The 14,973-nt window shown below is 32.5% G+C and overlaps 1 protein-coding gene and 1 long non-coding RNA gene across 3 annotated transcripts; both read right to left on the bottom strand.

Annotated features, from left to right (window-relative positions):
- Positions 1–6,222: 6,222 nt before the first annotated feature.
- On the bottom strand, positions 6,223–12,984 carry LOC118648795. 2 transcript variants are annotated; one of them, XM_036295207.1, is made up of 3 exons: positions 12,746–12,984; positions 7,920–8,572; positions 6,223–7,802 (listed from the first exon to the last, which is right to left on the bottom strand). In XM_036295207.1, exons 1-3 carry the CDS (start codon positions 12,954–12,956, stop codon positions 6,963–6,965), a joined length of 1,704 nt encoding a protein of 567 aa, XP_036151100.1. In that variant the 5' UTR covers positions 12,957–12,984; the 3' UTR covers positions 6,223–6,962. The 2 variants fall into 2 exon arrangements, with proteins under 2 accessions (XP_036151100.1, XP_036151099.1); XM_036295206.1 differs by having other exon boundaries at positions 6,223–8,572.
- Positions 12,985–13,125: 141 nt separating this feature from the next.
- On the bottom strand, positions 13,126–14,008 carry LOC118648797. Its single transcript, XR_004965443.1, has 3 exons — positions 13,785–14,008; positions 13,475–13,546; positions 13,126–13,154 (listed from the first exon to the last, which is right to left on the bottom strand). It is a non-coding gene; the product is annotated as an uncharacterized LOC118648797 (long non-coding RNA).
- Between the last annotated feature and the right edge of the window lie 965 nt (positions 14,009–14,973).

Here is a 14,973-nt window from a genome sequence, read left to right as displayed (position 1 = left end):
ACTAAACTAAACACTAAAACTAAACTACCACTACAAACTACTATACTACAAAGTATCTATACACGGATTAGTCACCGCGTCCATGTCTGGATCCTCCGGCGAAAGATCCAGACGAGGCAAGTTTCCCTCGCGCAAATATTGATCCACGGCAAACTCGAACTCCAAATCGAGGTCACCACCGAATTCTTCACTATAATCATTAGTTAAAAAACGAGCAAGCAAAGGGGCGGGAATCAAAATTTCCCCCAAGCTCGTCGGTCGGAAAACACTCGAGAACACCTCGCCCTCCGCACCGGCGGGAACAAACATTTCGGACTCCTGAGAAAGGTCCATGAATAAATCTAAATCTCCATAAGGAGCACTATCAGGGTTTGATAAATGTTCAAACCCACTAACGAGCAATGGCTCAGCGGCACCCGTGCACTCCTCATCAACGGACGAAAAACTTTCGTCAAAAGAGCCACAGTGTCAAGATCACTGAAATCGTCGAAACTGTTCTCACTCTCCTCAGCACTCTCTTCACTGGAAGACGCGAAGAAAAACTCACGACGAGACATGATTATGAAAACAAGCAAAACGCACGAACAGATAGCCGACAAGAGACTAAAGGACCGGATCGTCGAAAAGAAAAGACACACGAAAAAAGGTGTAAATAGATAACAGGATGCAACGCTAAGCATACGATAAAAAATGAGGAATCAACGAGATACACAGGCAATGGAACGAAATATGACACATTTCGAAGTGCGAAATGATAAACGATACAAATTTGAGAATTCTTTTCCGCTCCCATCTGAACTTGAGAATCCTTTTCCGCTCCCACGGTCCCACAACGATCACATATAAAAATACTTTTGTAGCAAGTAAAAATAATATATAAAAAAAAAAAAAAAAAAAATTTTTTTTTTAAATAAAACAAAATAATTACAGATTTATAATCTGGGTGACGCTAAGTTCCGCAGAAGACCCGGACATGAAGGCACCGTATGAAATAGAAAAATTTACGCACCATCCAGGGATTATTTTTGAAAAGCTAGGAGGATTACATCAGGTTGAATCCTTCTGGAAAGTGGTCATCAAGATAGACGTGACGACACTATCAAAACGACTCGCACAGGTAGAAAAATACGTACGCAAAACGGATAATCTATGCAAAATGATAGCAGTCATAGGGAAAGAAACATGCGAAAATTTACACAGCGTTATTGAAAAAGGGTGTGAAAGAACTAATAAATTAATAGAACGCATAAACTCAACATACAATACAAGAATACACAAAAGAGGATTAATCGACGGGATAGGATCAGTCGCAAAATCATTGTTCGGTACGATGGACGCAAACGATGAAAAATTAATTAACGAACAACTAACGGTATTACACGACTCACAGGAATTAAACAAACACGCAATAAAAAACCAAATAAAAATAATGCAAGCCACTATCGCTCACATTGATAACAGTGAAAGAACTATCCGACAAAACGAAAATACTCTCGCGACGCGACAGACAAACTAAGAACAAAATTATTAGAAGACGAACGCCAAAGTAACTTACACGAAAATTTTATAATAATTAACGCGGTACTGTCTGATCTAACACGCGACGCGGAAGACGTACTAGAATATTTAACGTTTTTAAAAGAAGGAATTCTGCATCCTCGGTTAACAACCTATATCAATAATAATAGAATCACTTAAAGACGCTAGCTCGCAATTGCCCGAAGGACTCTACTTCCCATTCAGAATAAAAGAGAATGAATGGTCGACAATAGAGAAATTTGGCGACAGTAGGCGCATACTGCGATCAATAAATATATATACTATTTTACGATTCCCTCTAATTTCGATGCCAAAATACGAAATACTAAGTGTAATTCCGCTACCTATCCCAGTCAGAACAACATTTTTTCGTTCGTAGAAATTAACAATCCCCTGATTGCAATAGACACAGAACAGCGTACTTACATAACCCTCGCAAAGAACGACCTGCGGAAATGCATAGAGATAAATACCGAATACCTATGCACGGAAAATCACCCCGTATATCGAATAAACCCAGACTCTATCTGCGAGATAAAAATGTATCTAGAAACGAAGATCATTATAAAATTGTAACATAAAAAATGCGACGTCGAACCACAGTCTTTGGATAGCGTTAAGTAATTCACACTCGTGGCTATACTCGTCACCACGAAAGCAAGTAATTACTCTACATTGTAAAGACCATGGAAAAATAAAGGAAACAATTGAAAAAGTAGGTAAAATTACATTAAAAAATAACTGTAAGTTAGTGACAGAAAATACAATTATAAGATCACCCAAGATGTCACATGAGACAAGAGTAGAATCATATCTCCTCAGTATAATATTTCACTACTACAGAAGCCTGGTTTAGAAAACGATACAGGTCTCAAAGAAATAAAATTAAAAAATATTATACCAAATCCGACGGAATTAAAAATTCCAAGGATAAATTAGAGGAGATAGACAACGAACTAGATAAAAATTCAAGTTCGATTTTTCAGTCGCCACACTTTATTTTTCCAATGGCGACAAGCGGAACAACAATTGTAATAATAATAATAGCCGTAGTAATAGGATTTATTATAATAAAAAAGAAAAAACGGAATAACAATAAGCGGGTGACATTAGATATAGATACAGAATATACGATACCGAGATCTATCCTAAAACGAAGCAACAGCACACGTTTCTAACACAAAAACATATATATATATATATGTATATATATGTAATAGTAATTAACAACTATATGTAATAGTAATTATTTATATATCATATACAATTTGATCCATTATTTCCTGCGGGAAAAAACGTGGCATTAGTTTGCACAGCTCTACGTCTCGGATTAACAAAATTAGACCCATATATCACACGATATATCGCGTTACACCGGAACCAAAGAATCAAAAAACTTATTTCTGCAAATTTCGCTCACACACCGGATGTGCATAGCTGAATTGACTATGACCATATATGGCCCGATTTAGGGAATTACACCCCACCACTTCCATTCCTACGAGACTATAAAAAACTGACGACCCAATCGAGCCCTAAAGACTCGATACTGTCGTTACGATAAACAAAGTTCAAGCTCAAGAACAACAGCAGCAGCCAGGCGGAACCAGCCCCGCAAATTACCCCGGTGACATAGAGTTTACAACACACACACCAACTCCAAGGACAGGATGAAAATTCCTGTGGAATTTGAACTCAGTCAGCCCATCGATGGAGTGCGCCCATTGGACCACCCAGAAAGATACGAAAGACTTCTACGAAGCATCTGCCTCCAACCAACAGAGAGATGTCTAGTGGAAACAGAGTTTCCTTGGAGAAGATGGTGCCGAAGCTGTTATCGCCAACGATACCGGCTTTATTGCACCATACGAGATCCATCGGCACACGGATACCGGACGCAGCTCTCACCTGACGAACATTGGGAAACGATCACCGAGTGTTTCAAATGCGGAAAAGTGTTAATGAACGTGTGCCCTGCCAGAAACTGCCGGAAGTGCATCGAGATATTCCTCGACGAAGAAGAGGCCGTAAACGAGACCCTGGACATGAACATGTTCAGTTTTGAAAGATTTTAAAACCTGTGTGTACGCGAATCTGAGAACGAGCAATACCAGCTACAATGGTATGTAATTATTAGTATAAAACAATAAAGAAATAGCGATTAGTATATAGTTTTTCACTAAGGAAAAGCGATAAGATAGCGTAAACTATTAGTTGCGAAACTCAGCCCCTCGTTTTCTTTCCAATAAGGGGGAGGGATGTTGTGAGTGCGCGACACTCACACAAACTCTACTTGTAATAACGAGAAGGGTGTCGAGTGACACCTCGCGCGACGACACCGTCCGGCCTTGCTACCGGGCATCGCACCGGCCTTCACACCGGACATCACACCGAGCTACATATCCGGTTACTCATTTTGCCACCCGAAATCTCCTGATTTCCGGTGGAATGCGCCTAGCTAGCAATTGCTGGCTAAGCTAGTGCACGGGCCAAAGGCCCGTGACCGCGAGTGACACCCCTTGGTAACAAGCCGAAAGGCTGAGTATATAAAGACCGCGGAAAGAGAACGAGTGGGCTCATAATCAATAATAATAGCGACGAGTATATGTCGCTCGTCGAAACTACAAACTAGACGAAGTAACTCATCTTTCGGGTTCGCTAACGAAAACTGTACAGGAAGAATAAATATATATCTCTTATTATTAACTCTCGGCGTTATCTCTTGGAAACCTGATCCCGAGGAGTCATCGGCAGCGGTCCCGCACTGTATCCCGAGACCAGGGATACAACAACTTATTTAATATTTGTACAACTATATTCATACTCACTATGAGTCTTAAATTTAATTATACCGTTATTACAAAATTGTCAAACCACGACTTCAGCGCTTATTTGTATTTCTTTTTATTTTTATTTTTATTTGTTATTAGAATAAATACTTTTGTTAATTTTATGTAAAACTTTATCATTTATTTTAATTAATAACGACCTCGCCTATCCCGAACAAAGACTGCATCTGGTCTGATCCCGAGTTAAAGCGATTCAATTCGTTGACTCGAAACTTGGACCGACGGACGTACGACTCGAAACGGGTTATAGCGGGCCTATCGGCACGTTGACCTATATTTTTGAGTCACAAAAAGTGCGTTCGACCCGAGGCACATACCCTCCTTAAACTGTGTGCCTACGGGAATTCTATACGTTTTGTTACGTTCTTTCCTGCCTTACCTGTTCTCCCTGAAATATTCTTCCTACCGAATAAAGAGTTAAATCCTATAAGGCTGGACGTAACACGTATAAATTTTGAACTCATTAAATTAAATTATATAATTATATAATTTTTGTTATCAGAGTGTGCTATGTGCATATATAGTGTATATATAGTGCTATATAGTGTAAATAATATAATTATGCAAATAGTTATTGCAGTTTATATTTATACTTCTCTCTTAATATTATATATTTTGTTATATTGTATTTGCAGTTTTAAATATTAAAAAAATATTTTGCTTTATATTAATCTATATTAATCTATATTCGCATTTGTAGCAATTAAAATAATTATTAATCTTATATTAATCTATATTCGCATTTGTTATACATATGCATTTATACTTTATAACGTGTAATACGTTGAGTATTATGTAATTAAGGTTTTTATGTTCTAATATAAAAATATACGCAAGAGAGGTAGTTATTGAATAAGACGTGACTAAAGAAATAACGCAACTTAACTAGCTTGGCGCCTATAGCACGAGATTATCATCTCGTTTTGCCGATAATTAAAAATAATGGAACCCATATATTATTATATTTGGATGGATGTGACTTTTAATGCTCTTTAATTTTTGTCCTTACAAAATTTTCAAAATTTTGAAAAAAAAGGTGGGGATGAGGTAAATTAAAAGTTTGAAATTTTGGAAAATCTAAATATACTATTGTAAAGAGTATAAAATACCAAAAAACTTTAGTATAAATCATTTTTTCATAAACCTTATATTTTAAAAAGATATTCGCCAAAAACGAAAAAACGCGTTGTTTTCAAGGGGTGGTTTCAACCCCTAAACGTCGAGATACGCCGCTAAAAAAAAATATGGGTTTAATATTTTTTTATGTTCTACAACATATCCAAAGCTCATTAAAATCGGTGAGGGACAGTTCTGTCCGTTCTCTTGTAAGATCCAATGCAAACCGATAGGCGATCTATAATAATTCATTGATATGTTTACTTTGGTTAATATAATTAATGTACTAATAATGTTTATTCATTATAATATTTTGATATAATATTACCTTTAAGAATTAAAATTTTTAACCATTGTTTTATTAATCTATCATTGTGCTCTTCAGATGACTGTTATGTAAAATATTATAATAAAAATATTACATTTACTAAAATTTAAATATTTAAGTTTTTAAAAAAAATTAAATTATATAAGCAAAGTTATTATTGTTTCACACATAAGTTAAAACGATTGAATGCAACGGATGGAAAAGAGAAAAAACCGGAATGATAAGACTGCAGTATGGATATGCGGTCGGAGACATCGCATACGAGAGACAAAGATAACGCAAAGAAATTCGTAAGAAAAAAAAGCAATTATAAAAATTTAAACATAATTTTGTAATTAGTTTTCTTTATTATTCTCTTGGTGACAAAATAATGTGACCTTTTTCTTACTCAGCGGTTCCCAATTTTATTGCTCGTTTTATTAATACATTTTATTTCTTTTTATTTTATAATTAATCAGTTTTATAATCAATATATTACATTCATTATTAAACGATTTATACTCGACGTTTTTTTGTACAATTTATGCGTTCATTTGTGTTGTGACGGTGGTTGTAAAGGTAAGGCTAGAAGTAAGATTGTAAGGATAAAAATGCTTCTCATTTGTCTTCTCATCTTACTTTTGACCCGTATCATTTTTTTATAATGGTTTTATAATGGTTTTTTATTGATAAATCAAGTATTATTGTACAAAATTATACGGTTTCTTTTTTACTGTTAGTACCTGTTTGACTACGACACATTAAGCTTGTAAAAAAAATGCCAATGCATTTTTATATTTATATAAATACTTTATATTTTATATGTATTACATGTGTATTTTTATACATATGTATGTGTATTCTGACAGTTGCCGCGTGATATCATGCCCCCGCGCTTACAAGTACCTTTCTTGCAACTCGCTCCTCATTCGGAGTTCCACAGTTAGAATTTCCCCTTATTTCTATTGTTTTAGGAGCAGTTTAAAAAGCAGTTTTAGGAGTAATTTAAGGAGCAGTTTTACGAGTAATTTTGGAAGTAGATTTACGAGTACTTTTAGGAGTAGGTTTATGAGAAGTTGTAGGAGTAATTTTATGAACAGTTTCAGGAGTAGTTACATGGCCAGTTTTACGAATCGTTCCAGTAGCAGTTTTTAGAGCAGTTTTAGAAGTTTTAGAAGCAGGTTTCGATGTAGTTGGAGAGGCAGTTTTAGGAGCAGTTTTACGAATTTTAGGAGTAGCTCCAGTTGCACGTTTAGGAGGAGTTTTGGAAACAGGTTTAGATGTAGTTGCAGAAGCAGTTTCAGGAGCAGCTTGAGCACCTTCTTGTTCTTTTTGTTTTTTACCTTTTTTGTTTTATTTTTCAATCTTGGGAACATATTTATTACAAAAGGTTCTGCACTATTGTTCTTGCTTTCACCTTTTTGATGTCCTAAATATATATGGACCATTTCGATTTCTTCATCATTTATTTTTTTTCCATTATGCCAGTTGCTTCCTTTAGGAAATGAGCCATTTGATTCTGATAATCTTGAAGCTTTTACACCGATTTCTGAATAGAATCTTAAGTTAAGAAGAACTAGTCCTACTTGACCCTCTGCTGATAACAATGCTCTATGAAGGATATAGTTTTGTTCTTCTTCTGACTGAAAAGCACTTTTTGTTTCACATCTATGTGTTCTAGTATAAGCTTCGACACCATTGACACCATTGCTTCTTTTTACGACATGCCTGCTTCTAGCATGGCCTGTTCTAAAATCTTCAGTTTTTGGATTGCGAGGATCATCTTCGCAGGATTTGCCCTCTGAATTGTCCAGAATCTGTTTAGCGTTTTCTATCGTGTTAGATGATGGGTATCTTATTGAGTATCCATCTTCTGTGAGAATTTCTTTAAGTTTTTCAAATGTAGATGAAAGGACAAATTTTTGTTTAGTTAGTTTTTGTATATAATCACGATATAGACGATATCCTTTGAAACACGTTATTGTTTTTTCCTGTTTAAAGAATGGGTAAATAGAAACTATATGAGGCTTTGCATTTTCTTCGCTTCGTTTATCTATATGATGTCTTAATTTTAATACGACACTATCCATTTCTATTGAATCACGTACCATGTTTCCCACATACCAATAGCTTCCTTTAGGAAATGGGACATCTTGTTCTTTTAATTCTGAAACAGGTATATTTGCGTCTGACTTAATGGAATTGTCAAGTTTATGTAGTGCTTCTTGACCCGATTTTGATAGCAATGCTCTATGAAGGGCATAGTCTTGGTCTTGTTCACTCTGAAAAGCATATGTTGCCGCACATTTATTTATCCTAGTATAAGTTGCGACACCTCCATTTCTTCCTCCTACAACATGCTGCTCTCTAGAATGTCCTATTAGATCATGTTTATCGTCACCAACATCACCTTCGCCTTCTATGTTCTCTGAATCTTCCAGAAGCTGTCTAGCGTCTTCTTTCTGACTGTGTGCTGGGTATCTTTTTGAGTACCTTACTTCTTCGGACTTTGTTCTCGGACTTTCGGGTCCATGTCCGTTTACTCCGCCAATCATAAGGAATACTCCTGCACTGCCCTTCCACTGAATTTTGTCTAGCCATTTAGCCAAACTCTGAGAATCGTTCTCTAGTTTTAATACAGTCCACTTACGAAGTTTTAATGGATCTTGCCCGATTTGAGAACCAATCACCGAAAAAAGGCAGCTGTTTAAATCAATAGTGACGTTGTCGGGATCTTTGCTACCTCTTAGGGTCCAGTGACCTAGAAAAGAATTTACAAGAGTTGAGATAAATATTAAAATCTATTCAAGACTTTTATGTGTAAAATATTGACTTAAAAATAGTTAATGAAAAGTAATGTCCTTATTCCCAATTAACTATGCTTCCTCTACCGCGCGATTACTTTGACGTGAAACGTTATTTCCGAAGCTGCCGATTCATCAACACGTTTATTAGTGGAGTGAAAAAATTCCTGAATTTGTGCAGTACAAAAAGATTGTAACGTGCAGAGTAAGTACAATTATTATACGTATATTTTTTGCATTTCTTGCCGCACGTCACTGTCCACGCGTATTCTTAAAAAAGAGTGAGGTATTCTTAAGAATTGTCGATCACGTAAATAATACGTATTTCGTTCAAAATCCGTTATAAGGAATAATTAAAGTGCTAAATAGTTTGTTATTAATACTTTGCCATATTTATTCGGAAACAAAAATGTGTTGGAAACTGTCATTTTTTTTATTCATTCGACGGTTAAGATTAGATAAGCTAATATTGATTGTTTCATATTATTGAACTAAGATAAAATAATTATTTTCGTGATTTATGTGTATTTCTTATGTTTATCATTGATCTACGTTTGTTTTTATGTTTTGTTTAAAACTTTTGCCTTGCATGCTCTGAAAAAAAAGTGGTTGATAACAGGGGCATGCCGGTCAAAATCTGGTACAGCTGTTCAATAGAGGGGACACGCACTAACGCGCTTTTATTCGTCTCTAACTAAAAATATCTTTGACAAAATAGATTAAATCAACGATTTTTGAAATGTGCATGGATTAAGCTATCCACCAGAATGAAACTCTTTATGGAAATTATTTTTAAGCCATTTTTTTTGTTAGGTCGGTCTTATAGGGGTCGGGAATAAAGACATTTACCTTATAATACGTGTAAGAAAAAAAAAAGCTAAAACACTTTATAAAATTGCCAATTTTTGATAATTGATCATATTACATAAGGATAAGGATTACATTACATGACGATAAGGATACAAAATATGAGATACTCAGCTATTTTACAAATACGAATACTTTTTCTTTCTAAATATTACTCTTATGTTAATAACCGAAAAGTGCGAAATCTTGTGTAAGGTACGCGCATAGCATACATGTATGGCTATGTGTACAAAAGTTTTGTTTGCGTCACTTAGCAAAATGTTTAATATGTTTCTTAAAAGTTCTATAAATAACACAACCTATGTGTCCAGTTGAATAGAGTAAAATTTGTCATTAAGTTTGTAAAAAAGGGTAGAGTGAGTTTGTGCAAAATTAAGCGGCAAAAAGATATGCGTATACAGAAAATAAGAAAGGAGATAAAATGAGAAAGGAGTAAATGGAAAAAATAAAAAAAAGTTAAGGACAGACTGTAGAGAAGTTAAATAGACAGGTAGGTTGATGTGGGAAGTGCAGTAGACGATTGAAAAAGCGGGGAAAGAAAAGACCTTAGATCACTTAGCAGGCACAGTGACATATATATCTCATATACATAATATCAAGTATCATACATATACGTTACACATACTACAGAATAACAGCAACAAATTATATCTCTGATCCATTTAAGATATATAACAAAATGCTTTAAATATTATATTTATGATATGTAAATGTGCTAATACAGCGATGAAATATATATGTTTTAAATATGTTGAACCCTGCATAAAATATCTTATTCAAAAATAGTGTTCTCCATTCACAAAATTTTATTGGAAATTCTGCTTTGCAAAAATCTCGGATTGGATTGTGGCCAATACGTATCAGTGCAATATTGAAAATAGAACCATAAAATTTTGTATGCCTCTGAATCCGATAATAATTAGCAGAAGAAGTGAATCTTTTTTAATGCGAAGGTTCGCATTTATTTGAATGCTTATTACGATTGAATGCGAAAAATTCAATTGAATATCTCTTAAATAACTTTTGAATTCTTCGCATTTAATCGCAATAAGAAGCATTTAAATATCTTTTGAATATCTTTTGAATTCTTCTGAATTCTGCTTTTTGACAAAATGTCAATATTTTTCAATATTTTTCAATCCGACGGTTTATACAGGGAAGATGTGTAATTTTCGAATTACATGCAATGCTGCCAGATTTGATGATTTGTTACCGAACCGCGGCTGTGGAAAAGAAGAAGCTCTATAGGCAAAAACGATATTGCAGACTTAGTGAGCGCTCATATATGATTTTTGCCTTTTGTTTTTTTTTCCCTCCACACCTGCGACTCAGTGTCGAATCCTCAAATCTGTCAATACTGAATACATGTACATATTAAATACGTAATAAATAATGTTTATTTAATATTAATATATGTTTATTTATTTACGTTTAACTTATAGATTTGTGTGTGTGCGTGTGTGTGCGTGTGTGTGCGTGTGTGTGCGTGTGTGTGCGTGTGTATATTATTAAATCAATCTTCTATCTTTAAGGGGTTGCTGGAATTGTCTGTTTCACCGATTAAACGCTAATTGATTTTTTTTACACTTGGCTCTTAATTGATTTCATAGAATTGTAAATGCTTCTCCAGAATTAAAGTATGGACAATAACAAACCTTGCTAGATACAATTTTCTTTAAAAACCAAGAAAAAATTAGAAAATTATACTTTTGTGCAGACATCTCGTAATTTTTACTCGCAGTACTAAGTTTTAAAAACCCTTTACGTACAAAATTATTATTATGCAAAGTTGTCATTATAGGTAAGAATAATGTGCTTTCAGAAAAGCTGGAAGCTTCTGATATAAGAGAAAAATATCCATGAAAATTTCATGTGTGTGTAAATGCGGATTTGGAAAAAGTCGATAAGTAGAGTAATATGAAAAAAATTTTTTTTGTTCTCAATATAAAATTTAATTCATAGATTGATATTAATATGTGTATTTTAATTCTGGAAAAAATTTTCCAAATCTATAAGAAAACGAAATACGTACAAAATCCCTTTAATAATGTGCATGAATGACCCTACATTATGGACCTCGATTAAGTTTCAGTAGTAGTCCAGCATCTTCTTAATTTCTTTAAATTTTAATGTTAAAATTTAATTATTTTTTTCTGTATTGTTGGTTGAGTATTATTATTTGATTTTCAGTAAATTTAATGTTTCTATAATCTATTTAAAGAAAATTTGGATAAACATCATTTAACAGTAATATATATCGTATATAATCCTTGTAAAAACATAAGTTCAAAATACAGCATATCCTTGATTGTGGATGTAAACGAATGTAAACCAAAAATAGCGTATTATTTCCTTAAAAAGTAGATATGGTTACGTAGTTTTAGGGTGCAAAATATATGCAAAAATATAAGGTGAAACATTGCGCATAATGGCAGAAAAAACTAATAAAAAAATAATACTAAAATTTACACTAAATTCTAACATAATATTGATAAAACAAAATATACACATACATAAAAAAAACTTATACACAAAAAAAACATATACATACGCAGTTTGTAGCGTCACCGATTGTTTTGCCATTAATTTGAACGAATGCGCATTCCTACGGGGATGTTTCACCTTATATCTTTACAGTCTTTACACCACGCGTAGTTCTACGTAGTGTACGAAAAATGGATGGCGCTGCGAATTAGTACGATTTTTTTAAACATTAGATCACTAGCGTAATCGCTGTCATTTTTCTGTTCGCAACATTGCTGCAACATGGTTACTAATGTTCTGTGCTGTATGAGATTTAATTGGTGACAAATTTTGGATAATAAATTAGTATAAATTTTGTCTTTTTCCAAAGTAACCAAACATTTTTCAATAGCTTGAAAATATGTTTATGAATATTTAGAAATTTTCTAATCACTATAATGTTTATGAATATTTAAAGATTTTCTAAATCACTATAAATAAATTAACATTTAGAAATTTTTTAATTACTATAAATAAATTAAAAAATGAGATACGAGTAACCCAAGTTTGTACAGATAATGTGTCATTTTTTACATAATCATTAATTTGAAAAAAAAAAGACTTGTGGTAAAAGTTTGTTTTGAGATAGGAAATAAATTATTTTTTCGATTTTATTTTAATTGGATGAAAACGTAACTGTTTGAAAATAAAATCTTTTTTAATTTAGTCATAAAATTTTATAAATCAAAACAACTTTATTCATTTCTTTTTGAAGTTATTTATTGTAATTAATAACTTACCAATTTGTTCAGAATTATTCGCGTGATATTCAATATCTATAGATGGTCCCAATTTTTTTCTTCCGATGATCTTATTTGAATTACCATTAGCATTCCATATATTAATGCGTCTTTTAAGTATGTTACTCAGAATAGCAATGTGTATTAAACTAGCTGGTCCATAGTTTTCCAAATCTTGTATAATGTCTTTTACATATTTAATTTTGTGCATTTTGTCTTTATTTTTATAATTACGATAATCATTGATTAATTGAGTTATATGCATTTTTTTATTGCGTTTTCTTAACTTTACTGGTTATTTCTAATTATTTAATATTAAAATTTAAAGATTTATGTGTCCATTGTTAAATTAAATTTTTTTTTGTTTTAAAGTTTATTTCGTTTTTGTTAAGTACCAGCTTCTATATATCTAAAATAGATTAATATAAAATTTATTTAAAAACATTTTTAAAATTTTTTTCTAAAATCTTTAAAAAATTTTAAATTTTTGAAAGAAATGCAGGAATATAGAATTAAATACATAGATAATATTAAATTAAATAAATAATGCTATTCTTAAAAAAAAATAAGACATTATAATGTAAAAAGAAATAGATTTTAGAAGAGTTATCAAAGTTAAAAAGAATTGTGTTAATAAAGAAGTTAATTATTTTTATATAAATCTTTGATTAAAAAATTACAGATTAGTAGTAAAGAACAACTATTTCTTATAATATTGATAAGACTTACAAGTTTGTATCATTAATTTTGCTGCAGTGGATTTATCTATGGTTTACGTTGTTAAAATTTATTGCTAATAGTCTAAAATTTAAAATAATTTGTTTTTAAATGATCAGTAATTTGAGAGAGAAGAAGAGAGAGAGAGAGAGAGAGAGAGAGAGGAGAGAGGAAGAGAGAGAGAGCAAGTGAGAGAGAGAGAGAGAGAGAGAGAGAGGAGAGAGAGAGAGAGAGAGAGAGAGAGAGAAGAGAGAGACGGACAGACGTGCAAAATTTAAATTACGTTATAAAAATATAAAAAATTAAGATGATGTAAAAATACCTGATCGCTAGCTTGTACAAAATCCATTACATTATCATATAATTTCGATAAAGATTTGTGTTAGTAGTAATATCCATTTTTAATTAGAAATAGGTTTTTACTTTAAATTTTGTTTATTTAGTTGACATAATGAGATATCTACAACAAATTTTGTTGTTTTATAATTGTTTTTTCTGACATTTGCTACAAATATGATTTTTCGTTGCTCATTTTATAATCGATTTTTTATAAAAAGTCGATGTAATTAATATCAAATTTTTTAAAGTTAAATTCTAAGTTTGTTCTTACCGTTAGAATTTTATAATAAAATTAAAATTAATTACGAATTGAATATTAATTAAAAGTAACTTTTAATTAAAAGTACTTTGATAGGCATGTAAGTGCTAGTGTACATTAATTATTTGATAAAAATGTGTAAAATTAGGCCTTGTTTTGTTTTCCTCTGCTCTTTGCCTCAACTGAGAAAAAAATTAATTAATTAATGATTTAACAAGTTGTTATGAGTGACACACTCATAACGATAAAAAAGGTGTTAATAGCACAATGAAGTAAGTCGGTCAGCTGCAGCAGTCAGCATCAAGCGCATCGCGCGATGTTCCGCGCAATACTTCTTATAAGAAATATTTGAGGAGCAATGGCGGCGGACCGTCCATTCTCATGCTCTCAGAGGTGGATTTATCTATCAGATAAAGTAAAAAAGAAAGTGTCATTAATAGAGCAATTAAATGTTTGGAAGCTAATAATGGACACTTTGAGTACTTGTTATAAGAAGCACTTGTTATAATGTTTTATAATTTATAATAAATAAATTTAATTACTATTCAATTTTTTCTTACTTTGTCTGATAGACAAATCTTTGTAAGATCTATAGCGGTAAAATTTTTTTCGGTAATCGGCAGTTCTAGTAGCCGCCTGAAGAATTCTATCGATGATTATTAGCACTCAAAGCTGTAAGCTGCGGAATACAAAATTTTTTTAGTTGAAGATACAAATTCGAAAATTTTCTAAGTTCCGTCAAAATGGAAATATTTCTCGATAACCGACAGTTCTATTAAAAATTTTGGTAGCCTTTTAAAGAATTTTATCGATAATTATTAGCATTAGAAGCACTTTTAAATTTTTAATAACAAGGAGTCAACTTTACGCATTCTCCATCACTGACTTTCTTTTGTATCTCCGCGCTTATTGA

This window comes from Monomorium pharaonis, unplaced genomic scaffold, assembly GCF_013373865.1.
Source record: "Monomorium pharaonis isolate MP-MQ-018 unplaced genomic scaffold, ASM1337386v2 scaffold_705, whole genome shotgun sequence".
Lineage (NCBI taxonomy): Eukaryota > Metazoa > Arthropoda > Insecta > Hymenoptera > Formicidae > Monomorium > Monomorium pharaonis.
This window is presented reverse-complemented; position numbering and strand designations above follow the sequence as displayed.

Coding starts and splice junctions, on each gene's coding strand:
- LOC118648795 (XM_036295206.1), bottom strand. CDS start 12,956: ATGCACAAAATTAAATATGTAAAAGACATTATACAAGATTTGGAAAAC. Junction 8,573..12,745: donor GAATAATTCTGAACAAATTG/GTAAGTTATTAA, acceptor ATTCTTTTCTAG/GTCACTGGACCCTAAGAGGT.